This window comes from Drosophila novamexicana, unplaced genomic scaffold, assembly GCF_003285875.2.
Source record: "Drosophila novamexicana strain 15010-1031.04,08,12 unplaced genomic scaffold, DnovRS2.1 tig00001222-arrow-arrow-pilon, whole genome shotgun sequence".
Classification (NCBI taxonomy): domain Eukaryota; kingdom Metazoa; phylum Arthropoda; class Insecta; order Diptera; family Drosophilidae; genus Drosophila; species Drosophila novamexicana.
The window spans coordinates 968,431-986,746 of NW_020824845.1; the positions used below are offsets into that span (position 1 = coordinate 968,431).

Here is an 18,316-nt window from a genome sequence, read left to right on the forward strand (position 1 = left end):
AATTTTTTGAGGTTTAAGTAGTTCTTAGGGTTCAGGGTAGGATATTAGTTTTTTCCGTTAGTGGGTTAAGATTGGCAAAGTGAAAATAGCGAAACTGATGATCTCCTTCAAATATTAAGAAACCCTTCCACAATTTTCAAATCCCAAAGATAATAATCAATAAATTTCTGTGCCATATGATATCAATTATTGTACAGTCGGAAACGCTTTTATTTCAAGAGTATTATGCATGAGCATGGGTGTACATGCTGCATATATTTGTGAACTTGAATTAAATTTTCCTATAACATATATACAAACTTTGGGATTGCAACTAAAAATTTGAGCCCGGGACCAGTTTTCTACTCTGAACCATTGCCACTCGGCACTCGCCACTGGCCACTGGCTGCGCACAAGCACTGAATGCGACAGGTGCATTTGCCACGCAGACAGCAGACTTTGCATGGGAAAAGCACTGGTGAAGTTCAGCTCGGTTCAGCTCCTAACTCAGATCATACTCTCGATTGGAAGACTCTGACTGGTTTTCTGTAATTGCAAACGCGCCCGATTGCCGAGTGTATGCTGCTGCTGCTGCTGGGGCCCTGAGTTACTGAGCCGAGACAGCATGAAGACTCGACTCGAGTCGACTCGTAAGTAACTACTTACATATACATAACTGTTACCGGGGCAGCATGCGCTTACCTCTATTTTGTTTGAATTGCGTTCGCGTTTTGATTTATGTATTTGTTGTCGTTTATGTTGTGTGCAGTTAGTTTGACCGGTTCGAACCGAATCCTTTATTATTTTTTTACAACGCACACGAATAGCTATGTTGGAATCAAATCACTCTTCCTTATTTCGATTAGCTCGATTATGCAAAGCATTAAGTCCAGCCCCTTGCAAGGATAACAAATGAAGTAGTCGACTAATATTTTTTATCTAAAGCTGTTTCATTTAAAAAGTGATGTCCTTTCCAATTTTGGTATCGATCTTTATCTTCTATAATTTGTACACACATTTAGTTATCCAATACAATTCAATCGACTAACAGGTTCGTACTTGGCTTTATTTGATTCTCAGGATCCCTGATGATAATACTCTATACATCTGTCACGGGGCCTTGCATTTGTTGCTATTTGTTGTTAAGCCTGTTGGTTGGACCCCAGTCGATTGTTTGCGATTGTTTAAGAGTGTCATCTAGAAACGCCATAAATTGCAGGACTGCCAGCATGTGTATGGACTTGTACTCGGTTGTAATAAGGGCCACGGTCACATCAAAGAGACAATCAAGGCAAAACAATGAAGCAAATGCATATTCTCAAACAGAAATACTTGAGGCGCAAGAGGCGGGGTAAAGCCGCAAGAGTGCGACGTCTTGAAGAATTTTCTTCCATCTACTTAGAAGTAGACAGACGTAAGCTCGGGATCTACGCCCATATACTAAATGTTCTAGTAAGGAGTTCCCATGACGGCAAGGCGGCATTGGCAAAGACGCGACTATAAAACAATGACAGACTGTGACAGGGACAGTAACAAAATGAAAATCGATGTGTGTGTGTGTGTGTGTGTGTGTGTGTGTGTGTGTGTGTGTGTGTGTGTGTGTGTGTGTGTGTGTGTGTGTGTGTGTGTGTGTGTGTGTGTGTGTGTGTGTGTGTGTGTGTGTGTGTGTGTGTGTGTGTGTGTGTGTGTGTGTGTGTGTGTGTGTGTGTGTGTGTGTGTGTGTGTGTGTGTGTGTGGGTGTGTGTGTGTGTGTGTGTGTGTGTGTGTGTGTGTGTGTGTGTGTGCTTTCACAGAGACGAACTTCATTATCGACTCAGGTCATCGTCCTGATATTATAGTAGATTTGCAACTCAACCTTTAACCAATTTTCAAAGGGATACCAAAATAACTTGAAAAAGAAGATATTGCAAAATTATAAGAGTGGCGACAGAATAATTATCAACATTAGCAGACATTTTGTAAGGAAGGAAATTGAAAACTATCAATCAAGCATTTAGGTCCTGGAAAGGTAAAATAAGCTGTGCCCTAGGTGACTTTATTTGTTGAGGCCCCCTATGTCTTTTCAAATGGTAGTCCTAGCTAATTTATGCAGCCCGCTGCATGTACCTGTATCTTTTTCAATCTACACACTCACACAGTCACACCTTCGCACGCATGCTCATTAAGCTAAACAGAATTGTGCAAGCCATTAAGGGGAGGGTGAGGTGGGCAACAGCGACAGGTTTTTATCCAGTTCTGAGGAGCTGGTTAAACTGGACATTTACTACTATGAAAGCAAATAAAACAAAATAAAAATAGCGTTTTCTTTGCAAATGAACATAGTTGTTATTCCACAGATTCAAGGCGACGGATTCAAATTCAAATTCGATCAGTGAACGCCAGCCGAGCCGTATAACGAATAACGAAAACTGCCAGCTGGAGAATATTCTGCGTAATTGGTTAATTGCATTGTGCGCCCGTCATTGAAAAATATCCTGGGTTTAAAATGGATATGATGATTTTCTGGAAATGTATGTTCAAGTCAAGAGGAGGCATTTCGGACCTATTATTTATCTTTTAGGTCAGCTCGTGTCGAGATCCATTAAGCTATGCCCGTCTTTCCGGTTAATTGTCTGCATAAAATGTCGATCACGAATTGGGAAAGTAAATTCAAGCATACTGCCCAAAGAAAACTTTAAATTGATCCTAACTTCATTAAGAAGTGGGATAACAGTAGTAAAGCCCGTGCAAGTGCAAAGCTAATCGGATAAAAGCCAAATAGTTGCAATGAACAGGTTTCCATTACCAACACCATTTTTCACCTAGATGAATAGATTTCTTACACATCTCAAATAAATTTTTCCAAAGATTTTTAAAACAAGCAAACAACCTTACGAATGAAATTTTCCGTAGCCCTGTAATAGTGTGTCCGGCTGTACGTTGATCTATTAGTTGGCGGGGTAAATAGTTATACCTATTTAGTTATATAGTTGTACCTATATAATTCAATAAGTGCACGATATTCTATGCGAACTGTTGCTTTCCAAGTACTGCCTCCTGAATCTTTTACGCAAGGCTGTAACTGAAATAATATGTGTTTTATATGATTCAACTTGTACAGTTCCAAAGTGTCATACATATATCGGGTATATACCTGTTTTTTCATTATCTAATCGCAAGCCATTTGAATGATTCCCCTTCCATTGCTTAATGTCAGCGCCAACACACTCACACACGCACTTACGCAGAAAAGCCAAGAAAAGCAAGTGTGTTTATTCAAAATTGTTGAAAAGTCGGCCTGAAGTCGGGCTGAAGCCTGGAACCTGCATTTTGTTACGCATAAAAATCGAATGTGCCTGCGACGCGACGTGCGTGCATGTGCATGTGTGTGTGTGTGTGTGTGTGTGTGTGTGTGTGTGTGTGTGTAACTGTGTTTGTATTTGTATTCGGGCTCAAAAGCTTGCGTGTACTAGTCTATTGAGAAAATGCTGCGAAAACGTGTTTTGAAGTAGATAGATAAAGCCGAATCTGAATCGCGGCGCCGACCCTCCGGTAGAAGAGACGATGCCAGTGCCTGAGACTCCGCTGCAACCCAAGATCAGTTCGGAGAGGGAGACGAAAACTTCGGAATGCGAATGCGCGCGATGCGAAACATGGAAAACTAGTTGTGGTGTCGCGTTGTTGTTGCTGATGTTGTTGCTACAGCCCGTGTTGTTGTTGTTGTTACTCTTGTGATTGTTGTACCCGTTTCTGGCGTCGCCGTCGTCGCAAAAATAAACACACTCAAAATAACAACAGGTGAATGCGAATGTGAATACAAACGCAAACGAACGCGAATACAAGAAATCAAATTTCTCGTACAACATTGTTGTTTCCTGTTTCTTTTGGCCACGGCATGACCAAAACCTGGAGCTGCAGTTGAATCTGGCGGCTCAGTGGAACTGGGGAGGGTGCGTGTGCTTATCATTTGTGAGACATACCGCGCATACGAGCCACTAAGTCGATCTCTTCGATCTTAGCATGTCTGTCTGTCCGTATGTCTGTCTGTCTGTCCGTCTGTCTGTCTGTCCGCTTGTTGCTCTGTCTCTGCCTGTCCTGGATGGTTGGCTGGTTAGCTGGCAATGCACTGTGTGTTCCATTTCTACTGATCACTGACCACTTCCCGCTGCCCACTATGCAGTTCCTTTCACCTGTTCTGTGCAAGAGTCTACTTTTCTTATCAGAGTTGTGTAGATTAGTAAAGATTTGATGCTGTGAGACGTGACAAAGTCTATTTCCAGGACAATAAAAGGTCTATGATAATGGCTTTAGGACTTGACGAATAGTCAAATTCAATTTCAATCTACCTTTGGAACGATCATCAAACTATTCCGACTTCACAAAAACAAAACAGGAGTATACAGTTAGCTTCGGAGTGAGGAAATGTGATACATATAGCATTATTAGTTCACATACAAATAATAGTTTTTCAGTGTATTGCTAGGATCACAATGTCAATATAAACCATTTTAAGAACCTCCCGGCTAGATTATCCGCAGACTATGCTAGAGAATTTTAAGCGCCAAGCAACGAAATAGGTAATTACGAGTGTGCCAGAGTTTATTTTCTGTGTATTTTACTCTGGATTAAATAAAAACCCATTTTATTCCGACAAATCCTATAACAGCTAGTAGTTATGTATATGGAGATGAATGAATAATGCATCCGCCCAACATCAAATCACTTCAAAATATATTTGCGAAATGATATTTGAATTAAAAATAGTAATAATTTTAGTAGTACGGGAAGGTTTTAATGGCATGTCTGAGATTTTAAGTAAAAATATTATCCCTGGCAAAGCCTAGTAATACTCCCAAGTTCCTATAGACAACTTCAAAAATGTTTGAAACGCATTTAAAGATTGGAAAGGGGTTCATTCTACGAGACAAGTTCGTTTTATTGTAGTCGGCCGAACTAGGCAAGTGTATCCTAATTTGTATTCAATTACACGTCCCTATTTCTAAACATTTGTGGGTATCTCAATTTTGACGCTTTTTTGCACTGGCTAGCGCAAGCAGAAATATTGGCCTCCGTAAGTAGAACAATAGTCCCATTGTTTGTGTTTGCGTTGCGCGTGCTAGAATATACACAAAGGATTGACCGAATGCTGTTGGGTTAACAGACGAAGTGTTTGTTTATTTGTTTGTTTCGAGTTTGGCCAATCTCAAAGCGGAGCGCAGCAGAGCAGAGTGCAAAGAGTGCCAATTGCAAACTGGTACTGCAGCTCGGCGGATTACAATCATCGAACACTTCCTGAGTTTCCAACATTAGGTTCAGCATGTCAATTGTCTGATAAATAAATATGAACAATTCTCGCGAGAAGAGTGACTTTTTATATGCCCTATAGCCATTGAATATGGTTAAAAACATTGGCTGGAGGAGACAAGAGGCATAATATATATAGAACCTTATCGCGATAACCCAATCCGTTTCACATATTGTGGCAATCATAGAGTATCCATTGCAAGGGTATAAAAACCTAACATCCACTTAACAGAGTTTCTGAAAAGACAACGAATAATAACTGCGAGTCAACGACTTTGTGCTTGCTGCTGGGTGCTGGTGCCGGTGCCGGTGCCGGTCCTCAGCCCCTCTGTTGTAACTAACACACTACATGATGTATTGTCTTTGCCTCAACGAGAGGCAAAAACCACTTTCCGCAGCATTCCCAGTTTCATTCCCGGTCCGGTCCGATTCGCAGTTGTAGTCGCAGCCGCAGCCGCAGCCGCAGACGCAGTCCTTGTCTCAATCTAGTTGTGATCGCGATGAGATGCTCGCCGCGGCCGTATGGAGTTTTGGGTTGACCACAGCAAAGTTTCGTATGATGAACCCCTGACGCGTCCATGCAACCAGTCACATTGTAAATATGCCTGCATCTACATGCTTAAACTTTTTGCTGTAATAGTAGAAAATAAAACAAATACAGAGGCTGAGGCACAAACTAATCTCAACCAGTATCTTGGCTGGTGGTATCAATATATACAAATGTGCCAATATAGCTCGCACCGTCGGCCAAGTAGGATCTCTTGATTCCACCATGTAATACCTGTAGGTTAATTGCATCAAAGAAAAGCAAACATCAATACATGAAGGCCGATAATAATACATATTTAGACACATTGCTGGAAACCGTGCTTAGGCATACCCGGCTCTTACCGTAAACCCAAACCCAAACAAATTGAAAAATATATTTGAAAACGGTTATTGGTTTAACATAACGATTTCGTTTTTTTATATTTTTATACCCTGAACCCATTAAAAATGGGTAAAAAGGGTATATTGTATTTGTGCAAAGTGTAAATGTATGTAACAGGCAGAAGGAAGCATATCAGCTTTAACAGCCGAGTCGATCTAGCCATGTCCGTCTGTCTGTCTGTCCGTCTGTCTGTCCGTATGTCCGTATGTATGAGCGCAAGGATATCAGAACCTATAAGAGCTAGGGACTTGAAATTAACTGTAGGTCCTCCTAGTGCCTGCGCAGATCAAGTTTGTTTCCGATAATCGATAACTTACTCCGTTTCCAAACAATCGATAATAATCGATATCGACATCCTGTTTTTTGAGCAAATTTGGTAAATAATAAAAGCCAGAGTCACCAAACATGATATGTTGCTTCTAGAATATTATTTATATATAAAGTATCTTTCATGTTATACCTATCGCCACCTCCCCGCTACCACCACAGAGCTATAAATCAAGTTAATAACCCAACTTGTGTTGCCAATTTAAGTCACAATTTATATGCAATTGACTTTTTCAGAATACACAAATATTCTATGGTACAATAAGATATACTCTTTTTTGTTTTGTTTTTGTTTTGTTTTTCGGTACTTTGACTGCAGAGGGTTCAGGGTATCCCCTAGTCGGGAGCTCCCGACTAGAACCTCTGAATTGTTTAAAATGCATCATACAAAAATACATATGTACGTGCCGACCAACTGACTGATGTGTACTATATGGATGTGCGTCCAACATGTGCAATATATTTATTGTGAACAAAACTAAATTTTGTGCTCAAATCGTTTTTGATACATATACCTTAACAAATGCGCATATGGTATGTAAATAATAGCGGGTATTTCCCGGCCTTGCCCGTGACAAGTTTTGTGCTTAACATTTTATATCATTTTCACACATTTCCCGGCTGTGGACAATTTAAGCCTACCCGTACTATCTGGAACTCTACGTCTAAAGTTATATTTTATACTAGTGGCCTGTCCTTGCCCGTGGAAAGTTCTGTGCTAAAATTTTTTTAGATATTTCCTGCACCATCTTGATCTGCACTTTTATTTAAAACGGGAATTGGGATTATGCTGTTGTGTTCGCGGTCGCGATGTTGCTTGTGCATGTGGTGGCCAGATGTGGTTCAGATGTTGTGTCATAATCCCATTGTCAAACATGTTTTGATCTTTTGTCTTTTGTGACGTGAGCTACTTCCACTTGTTACCCAATGTTGGGTGACTCCTCAAAGAGTTTATTTTTGATCAGACAGACACAAGAAGCTTGCACCATGTTGCGAAAATTACATTTATACACATATAGGTATAATAAAAACGGGAGTGCGTCTTACTTGTCCCTAGAGCGACCAAGGTGCGAGGCAACAATCAGATGTATTTCATTTTTGTAGTGAACCAAACGCCGGATACTGGATACTATAGCATCTGCAAGCCAGGCTGCGGATTGAACTCCATGGGGCGATGCCAAATGCTAGTATGCATGGACATGCTGTAATGGTTATTTGAAACACCCAAACTTAATACCAGTGCTCAAATCACTTATGCAGGCGACCCAATCAAGTAGAACACTGTATAAGACAAAGATATCTGCCTATGCCTCTGCGACGCGACCCGACGCACTGGGAACATAATTTTAATGCTGTGGTTGGGGCGTCGAATGATTTCGGCAGCTTGAGTTCGACGGGGAGGTTAGGCGAAGCCAAGGGTGACGATGTAGGCAGTCAACATATTGCTGAATACAAGCAGCATATAATATTCATTGATTGGTCAAGTGGTCACATTTCAAGTAATTCAAGAGCGATAAAAAGAACGATCCCTTCTGCAGCAGTCGTTACATTCACAAACATCATGTTTATCTAATCTATTTTTTCGCAATCAATGAGCACAAGCACACACAGACAGTTCTCCACTTCAATATCATTGAATAAGTAAGGATATCTTGGGCACGCTGAAGCTATAATACCTCTTTTGACATTTCCTTTTGCAGATGTGTGAGAATAGTGAAACTTGATAATACCGAGTTTGACGAAAATAGCTTGGAATGCAGAATATTTTCTTATAAAAGAACCTACTTTTCGACCGATCGTTCCTATGGCAGCTTATGATATATGTAGTCGACCGATGTTATAAAGATTATCATGTAATTAATTCAAAAATAGTTTACTTCTGCGTAAATACAGCGCAAGTAGTGCCCAGGTTATTTAGTTATTTTTATACCCTGAACCCATTAAAAATGGGGAAAAGGATATATTGTATTTGTGCAAATGTATGTAACAGGCAGAAGGAACCACCTCCGACCCCATAGAGTAAATATATTCTTGATCATAATCAATAGCCGAGTCGATCTAGCCATGTCCGTCTGTCTGTCTGTCTGTCTGTCCGTCTGTCCGGCCGTCCGTCTGTCCGTATGTATGAACGCAAGGATCTCAGAACCTATAAGAGCAAGAGACTTACAATTTTAGATGTAGGTCTTCCTAGTGCCTGCGCAGATCGAGTTTGTTTCCGATAATCGATAACTTGCTCCGTTTCCAAGCAATCGATAAAAATCGACATCGATATCCTGTTTTTTGGGCAATATTGGTAAATATTAAGAGCTAGAGTCACCAAACTTGTCATATAGCTTCTAAAATAGCATATATATATGCATTTGATGAAGAAGAGGGTTCAGGGTATCCCCTAGTCGGGAGCTCCCTAAAAACTCTTACTTGTTTTAATTTATTTGGTGCTGAAATAAGAGGGTTAAGAGTATTCCCTAGTCGGGAGCTCCCGACTAGAATCTCTTACTTGTTTATGTTCGTTTGGACGAATTGCGGATTTGTATAGCTTTAGCCGTGAGCTCAATGAACACAAGACTCGGACATGGGGTTAGACAGCTTCGGAAAGAGACGGCCATTATGTGCCGTTAAGAGGATTAGTCATAGAAGAGAGAGCGCTCACTTTCTTGTAGACTACAACAAAAATCAATATGATCCTTTTTTAAGTCGCACCGTCCACCGTAAAAGTGTCAGATGCTGGGGAGTGCTGAGAGTTAAAGTGACAAGGCGCAAGCCCTACAAAAAGCATCAGCAGTAACATTACAGTGCAGATTTGTCAATGACCTTTCGTCTGCCACTAAGTAGATACAATACAAGCCTTACGCTTATGTTCCTTAATGCCCCGTCAATACCAGCCCAATAGAGCGCGACAAGTGTAATAATCGCTTCAGCAAATGTTGGTTTGAACAGGCGATTACATGCCGGGACGATTACACTATGCCACAAAACGTTAATTTTTTATGCCCAAATAGCTGTTAGCAAGGGAGGTGAGTTTACATATTTCACCATAACTTGCATGAAGAATAACCAAATATGAAAACCAATAGGGTATACGTAAAATTAAAAAATTGTAATGAAAATTTTCAGCATCAATAAAGTCAGTTTGCAGGTTTAACGATGTTGCACGGTGTCACATTCCGTGGCAAAGAACAGGACAACTCTGGCTAAATCTGTATTCGAAGTGTTATTCTTGGTATCGCTGCGGAATACAGAAATCAGAAACCAATAATAATTTGGGGATGTGCGGCGACAATTATGGCTGGGTGGGTTTTTTGGTGTCACATAAAATTCAAGAAATCAAAAGACTGCCACAACAATGAGCCCACGTTCATAGTGCAAACAGAAATTTGTATGCATGTACATATGTATATCGGATATGTATTTACGTATTCACATATGTGGTTAATGCCAGCATTAAAGGGCAACTGGGAGTCTTTCATTGCATTGCCAACCCATTCGAGTTGTGGCAAGTGTAATGCAAAAATGAACAAGCATAAACAGGCATAAATAATAGACCAGCCCTGACTTGGTGCGGAATGGATGACCCCAGATGGTACAATCGGGCGGGCTGCTAACGCTGGCCGATGTCCTGCGACCGCGGACCAGCCGACCTTTTGTTTGCGCCCTTTTGACCGAACAAGTGCACCATCAACAAAGAGACAAAACCCAACAACAACAACAATGACAGACCACAAATTCAAAAGCTTCCTTTGAACTGCGATTTGCAAGTACCATACCTTTAAAAGTGCTTGCACATTCATTGGATGTAGACTTTATCCATACAAAGTCGAACTATACTTGCGTCTAAATTTTCAAACGTCGATATTTGCAAATGAATGAAACCGTAAGCAAGTAGTCAATAAGTACACATACTGGAGAAACAAAAAGCATTAGTCCGAGATATGCTTATAAACTAAACTTAAAAATATACTTTTATTTTACGTATGATATACGAATGTACCATATGTTATAGAGAGGGATAGATAGACGAACATGGCTAGATCGGCACAGCCTGACCTGACAATCCTCATATTAGTAGGTTTTGTACTATTTATATCATAATAAGTGTACTATGGTACATATGCTGGAATAGAAAGAGCGCCAAATGGCATAATATATACTTTTACTTGTATACGAAATTGGACGAAATAATACGTTGACGGAGTCCAACTATACCCTATACTTTTAATTGGAATATTAATATTATAATCTATATACATATATATTTATTTACACATATACATCACATCAAGTATATCAGTTTGGTAAATGTGTGAGTACATTATTGATACGTAGTCTTTTAAACCAAAAATAAGCTGGAGTTTCATTCACCGTTCGTCATGGGGTCGTGGGTTCGCCCTCGACTTGGTAATTTGCAAAGTGGTAATCGGCCTTCTCAAATAAGTAGACCCCATTAGATTCATTCCACCGCCGGCGGTCCTTTGGCTAACCAAATTCATTTTTAATGCCAGCACGTGCGCAAAGACATGAAGGCTACTGCCGAGGGCTCGTAAACAATGCCAACAGTCGATGGAATTGGGTCTGGGCGTGGTCCTGGTCCTGGCCATGGCACTGAAGGACTACGCGGGCGAGGATTTCAATTGAAAATTCATTATTGTGCCAGGCATTTTTGTGTGTTTCTTTTTTATGTGTTGTTCATCTTGTTTGCCAATGCTGTTTTTTGCGGTGCTTAAAAAGGAAGAATAATATTTATTTTATTTACCTTAGTCCTCTTACCACCACAGATTGACACACAAAATCGTTTGTATTTGCACATATACTTACACTTCCATACTTAGGCTATGAATATATGTTTGTATTTCATACTTAGTGGTAATATTAGTTTGCAATTTGTGGCCAGGGCAAGGGGTGGAAGAGTGTGTTTCAGTAGTAACGTCTTAGGCCGAATTCCCCTTTAATTTGGGCTATGAACTGAGTCTTCTTCTAGTGTTGATTCCTCCCTCAGTGCTGGCGCGTGGCGGCAAAAGTCATCCCCATCTCCAATTGGGTTGGTGGTTTTTTTTACAAGTATTACGGACAAATTGTAGGCACTTGCTTCGACATCGGATGATAAATGGCACAAGAAACGGCAAATAATGAAAATCATCTAAAATGAACACAAACAAGCGTCCAAGTGTTGCCCCTGCCTGTCTCTATGTGCCCCCACATAGAAACATATATATATATATGTATATATGGGGATATATATACGGATGTATATACGAAGAAAGTTCCTGTTTCGTTTAACTAACTATTGAAAACACTGGCATTTCCAAAAGAACTTAACCCATACTTAAGCTGCCGGGGTATACGAATACAACTGTGACAACCGGCGATGGTTACGTCGGGTTTTGTCGGGGGTGACTGGCGTTCTGTTTATTTGTGTGGGCCTGTGGGCCTGTGGGTATGTGTATATGTGCTTATGCACTTTCCGTAACTAATTTATTTATTTATTTCATATTATCGGCCTTATGCTGTGAACCGTTTGTTTCTATTTAAAATATTCAAATACAAGTTTTTCCCAAATGTTTGTGTACATATATAATCACATACATATACACATGATGATTGCAAGCCCAACACAAATGTTTGATGGTTCATTTTATGGTTCGAACCAATATCTTCGTCGATTCGGTTCATAGAACTGATTTTCACTATGACTAAAAATTTTGGTTTAATCGTATATTTACTAAATTAATTAAATCCTGAGCCCATTGAAAATGGATTAAAAGGGTCCATTCCTATTTTTATACCCTGAACTAAAAAGGGTATAATGTATTTGTGCAAATGTGTGTAACAGGCAGAAGGAAGAAAACTCATAAAGTATATATATTCTTAATCAGCATCAAAAGCCGAGTCGAACTAGCCATGTCCGTCTGTCTGTCCGTCTGTCCGTTCGTCTGTCCGTATGTATGAACGCAAGGATATCAGAACCTATAACAGCTAGAGACTTGCAATTTTAGCTGTAGGTCCCCTGAACTAAAAAGGGTATAATGTATTTGTGCAAATGTGTGTAACAGGCAGAAGGAAGAAAACCCATAAAGTATATATATTCTTAATCAGCATCAAAAGCCGAGTCGAACTAGCCATGTCCGTCTGTCTGTCCGTCTGTCCGTTCGTCTGTCCGTATGTATGAACGCAAGGATATCAGAACCTATAACAGCTAGAGACTTGAAATTTTAGCTGTAGGTCCCCTGAACTAAAAAGGGTATAATGTATTTGTGCAAATGTGTGTAACAGGCAGAAGGAAGAAAACCCATAAAGTATATATATATTTTTAATCAGCATCAAAAGCCGAGTCGAACTAGCCATGTCCGTCTGTCCGTTCGTCTGTCCGTATGTATGAACGCAAGGATATCAGAACCTATAACAGCTAGAGACTTGAAATTTTAGCTGTAGGTCCTCCTAGTGCCTGCGCAGATCGAGTTTCTTTCCGATAATTGATAACTTACTCCGTTTCCAAGCAATCGATATCGTTTTTTTAGCAAATTGGGTATATAATAAGAGATAGAGTAGAATAGAATATATATATCAAGTATATTTCATTTTATACTATCGTCACCTCCCTGCTACTACCTCATAGCTATAAATCGAGTTAATATCCCAACTTGTATTGCCCACCAATTTAAGCTACAATTTTAATGCAATTTACTCTTCGAGAATACGCAAATATTCTATGGTACAATAAGATATACTGTAGAAAATTTAATTTAGATCGCTTCGGAAATGTTACGTTATGTTATGTGTTTTGATTGCCCACGTGGTAGCAGCGGCAAGCGCAAATTCCAAGAATTTCTGTATACATGTACACACACACATTCATGCACGTCTGCTTCGAATTCGATTTTTGCTCAACAAGTCTCAATTATCGGTGTGGCTGTTCAGAAGAGGCGGTGGCTAATAGTGTGGTTAGTTGCGAGTTCGAACCCTGTCAAGGGAACATTTTTTTAAACTATATTTATTACTACAAGCAGGCGCGTAGCGCGAGCTGCATTTGGTGTTGGAATAAGAGAGTTCAGGGTATCCCTTAGTTGAGAGCTCCAGACTAGAACATCTTACTTGTTGAGGTTGCAGCGTTGGTTTTGTCCGTATTAAAATTAGAATCAGGAAACATGGAATAGGGTATTGGAGGCTATATGTATATTTTTGACCGCTTCCTTTATATTTATTTAGACAAAATCTCTGCTGGTTCAGCTGTTGAAGCATATACATTTTCAGCTGTGTATTTACCGCATAGGACTCGTACGAGAAAACATAACCGAAACCGACGAAAAGGAACCCATTGAAGCCAACTTGCGGAAGCTATTTGCAAATGTACAAGTCAATATTTGAATTGATGAGTGTGTTTATGTGTGCATGTGTTTTTATGCTTATGTTGCTGTCGCAGAGTAACGGAAGTCATCATTATAAATAAAATTTTAGTTCAAAGCAAATCGAAAAAACAATCATTTGTTGTTTTTACATCGCAAACTGTCGCTGCTGTAATGTGCTCTCTCTCTCTGCATCTTGGCCAGAGCTCTCTGTAGATAAGTTGAATAACGAATGGGGATTATACTGACATACCCTGAAGAATTTCTTCAATACAACAGATAAATCAATGTGTACTCATTCAGAGCCAGGTTCCTAGATATCCCACCTCGAGTTACCTGTAAAGAAAAGCTGCAAGCCCAAAAACATGTTCATTAGTTCGGCTTACGGTTCGAACCAACATCTCGTTTTGACGAAAACGTTTTATATAGATATACAAATATTGCCTGGCCTTGTCCGTTCGTTTTAGACTAAACAACATAAATTTGTAAAAACCAATTTTTTTTTTAACAAGATCCATTTAAAAACAGGTAATAGGTTCTAGTCGGGAGCTCCAGACTAGGGGATACCCTGAACCCTCTTCTTCCAACATCAAATGCATATATATATATTTTATTTTAGAAGCTATATGTCAAGTTTGGTGACTCTAGCTCTTATTATTTACCAAAATTGCCCAAAAAACAGGATATCGATATCGCTTTTTATCGATTGCTTGGAAACGGAGTAAGTAATCGATTATCGGAAACAAACTCGATCTGCGCGGGAGCTAGGAGCATCTACATCTAAAATTTCAAGCTCTTATAGGTTCTGAGATCCTTGCGTTCATACATACGGACAGACGGACAGACAGACGGACATGGCTAGATCGACTCGGCTATTGGTGCTGATCAAGAATATATATACTTTATGGGGTCGGAGATGCTTCCTTCTGACTGTTACAAACATTTGGATTTTGCACAAATACAATATACCCTTATACCCATTTTTAATGGGTTCAGGGTATAAAAATACTCTGTAACCAGAATATACCCACTCATTGTGACACGGTCAATGTTGGGTAATATCAGCTACATTTAAATAAATGTTCTTTGCCGTTATTTTCCTTGGGGAGCATGCAAGTGTTTTTATAAATATGATGCGTAAAGTTTTGCTGTAACTTTTTTTAATTTTATTTAAAAAAAAAAATAACAAAAATATATACACATATAAATATAACTCGGTTTATTTCCACATTGCCTGAATGAAAGTCGTAGTCAGCCACAGTGCCCACTAGACCACAAAAGATTTGCTGTCGCACATCTACGTGCCAAAGGCTGCTAAGGCCGCAATATCAAGATCTGGCAAGAGATACAGTGAGGCGAATGCGGAGGAGGTGGCGGGGGAGCTCCCTGAAACGCATAAGCGGAAGTCGATGCCGAAAGATTTTGCTAAATATAAATATGCTCGTGTGATATGTATACTCCGGAAAGAACGACCCGAACAGGCAGAAGTTTTATTTTTGTTTTCATACCCTCTACCCATGAACATTTTAAGAAGGTGTTTAAGTTCCCTGTAACATTTTTTTTAGAAATCTTATAAATATCCTTAGCTTAGATTTGGAAAACAAAAATGGATTTCATCTAACTTTGTGATAATATAAATTAGAAAAAACTCCAAAAGCTTTCACTAATTCGAGCTAAAACTGAAAAACAATGTTTCTTGTTATTTAGGCTGCAAACCGTAAAAGAAGCACACATTAATCTATATTTAATTTTATTTTGCTAATAAATATACCGAATACTTTTTCAGCATGTCGGGAAAACGCAAATCGACACCAAACAAATTTGATGCCGACTCAAATAGCTCGCAGGGATTAGAAGGAGCATCCGCTGAGACTGGACGACAATTCCAATTTAATCTGAACGATATTGCAGTCTCGGCTGGTAAAATGCAAAAACAGATTCTCAATAATAACAATAACTATAATGATAACGAGGTCGTGAGCTGTAATGTGAAGAGTAGGACCGAGTGCGACATTATTTGTAATTCGGAAGTTGCAGCAGTAGTGGTTGGCGACGGCGAGGGTGAGGGCGAGAGCGATGGCAAGGGCGAGGATTATATGCGAATGGGCTTAGGACTTGGCCTGTGCGCAGTTTTGGAAAGCGATGGTGAGCACACTGATTTGGATATTGACATAAGGAGCATAAGCCCAAGAGTTACTTCCAATGCCAGTGAAGACGAGTCGGATATTGACAATGTTAGTCATGTAAGTGCTATCCAACATTTTTGAAACGCTTCACATAAATAGTTAAATCGTAGAATACAATTTGGTTCTGACTAATTTTTTGTGTTGCAGTCTTCCCATCATACTATAACAACGGCGTCATCTGCAAAGAAGCGTATTAAAAAAACATCTAAGTTACGTCTACTTAATGGAACTTCAAAGATGGCGCGAGCTCAACAGATTAGCATATCTGGGAGTCCAGGAGCACAGGAGCAAAACCCAATAAACGCTGATGCTTCGGGCTCATTTCCGGTTAATTGCCCCGATGGAGAAGCGATCCAACGATTTGTTAACACAGCACAGTTTAACGAAGACGACATTGAGGATACGAATCTCACTTTTTTCAAGAGCGAATACAGTACATTGATAAAACAGGAACTTAATGATAAACTGGAACCTCCACCACCTAAGCTGAGTGCTATCGTCACGAAAGATGAACTTATGGAGCACGATGTCATCGGCAAAGAGCAGCGCATTTTCCATATACCATGTCGAAATTCAGCTTCTACTATTAAGAATTTTGATGGAGAACATTATTTTCCCAGCCGAACGGAGCTTCCACCATTAATTGTTCCTCCCCCTGTATCTGACACTTTTGGCAAGCAAAGCGTTTTAGAGGACGGGCCGTTGCCGAAGTCCACAAGGTGAGCTCGAAATAATAAACATATATTAATGTGAAAGAATTTCTGCAATCAAATTTTATTTAACCCACAAAATTAACCCACGAAATTTTATTAAACCCACAAAAGCTCGACTTATTTTATTTAAAATAAACACTTTGCCGCATTGCATTGAACTCATAGTTAATAGAGGCAAAATATAATTGTGGGATCCAATAGTGAACCTGTTCCGGCGGCCTCAAACTTATTAACTGTTTCCTACTGCGTTACCAAATGTTGTTGACGGTTTAAAGTGTCCAGCCTCAGGTTTGTGTCCATTCAACCCAATCAAATTGGGTTCACGTGGATATTGATGTTTAGCGGTCGTAATTTTCCGCCTTAACTATATTCGCAATTTCCGTTTGTAGCATTCAATTATTCAGAAACAGTCTACTGGTGAAACGAACAAAATTTGAACAACGACTCAAGTGGGTCGCCGGCGGGCAATCAGATGGCACGGCGGACGTGCGAATAGCGCATAGTGCTTAAATTTGTGTAGGCTTAAAAGTAAAATCACCACAGATATTAGCTTAGATACCCGGCGTTCCACGCTTCTCAAGTCAAAATTGTGAAACTATTTTCATTGCTTGAAAAGTAACAAAAAAAAACAAGAGGTTCTAGTCGGGAGCTCCCGACTAGGGGATACCCTGAACCCTCTTCTTCCAACATCATATGCATATATATATTCTATTTTAGAAGCTATATGTCAAGTTTGGTGACTCTCGCTCTTATTATTTACCAAAATTGCCCAAAAAACAGGATATCGATATCGATTTAGTAAGTTGTCGATTATCGGAAACAAACTCGATCTGCACGGGAGCTAGGAGCACCTACATCTAAAATTTCAAGTCTCTAGCTCTTATAGGTTCTGAGATCCTTGCGTTCATACATACGGACAGACGGACGGACGGACAGACAGACAGACAGACGGACATGGCTAGATCGACTCGGTTATTAATCCTGATCAAGAATATATATACTTTATGGGGTCGGAGATGCTTCCTTCTGCCTGTTACATACATTTGGCTTTCGCACAAATACAATATGCCCTTATACCCATTTTTAATGGGTTCAGGGTATAAAAAAAGATTACTCTTTTACAATATTATTTCTGCAAGTTGTTCTTTATAATTTTTGTCTGTCAAATAATTTCAACAGAAATTGTAAATACATAATTCTGCAGTCATCAAACACAAAAACTAAGTAGACAAACCTATAGACCCAAGGTAAGAAATGGTTACTGCAAAAAAAATTAACAGCAGAGCAAAGGAATTGAACCAATGTATTATACATTGATTTAGTGATAGGCGTCTTTGCTAGTTTTAGGTTGGTGTGTAATTTTAATGAGATTAGATTCGGCAATTTTCAAAAAGGAAGTTGAGTGTAATCGAATAATCACAGACGCATTGATATGTCCATAGAATCGGCATAATTTTTCTGTGGTTTGCCGTTTACTGAAATCGCCAAAAATGAAAAAAAATAGCAAGTTAGAGGGTCGAATCGGGAGCTCCCGACTAGGGGATACCCTGAATTCTCTTA

The 18,316-nt window shown here is 39.6% G+C and overlaps 1 protein-coding gene across 1 annotated transcript in view; it reads left to right on the forward strand.

The window, feature by feature from the left end:
* LOC115766803 (transcription factor Sox-6) overlaps nucleotides 1-18,316 on the forward strand; it is a 44,929-nt gene that overhangs the window by 85 nt on the left and 26,528 nt on the right. Inside the window, exons 2-3 of the mRNA XM_030710828.1 lie at nucleotides 15,644-16,100; nucleotides 16,191-16,762. Of these exons, the coding sequence (XP_030566688.1) occupies nucleotides 15,645-16,100; nucleotides 16,191-16,762 (1,028 nt within the window). The 5' untranslated portion in view covers nucleotide 15,644. The remainder of the gene's footprint in view (nucleotides 1-15,643; nucleotides 16,101-16,190; nucleotides 16,763-18,316) is intronic.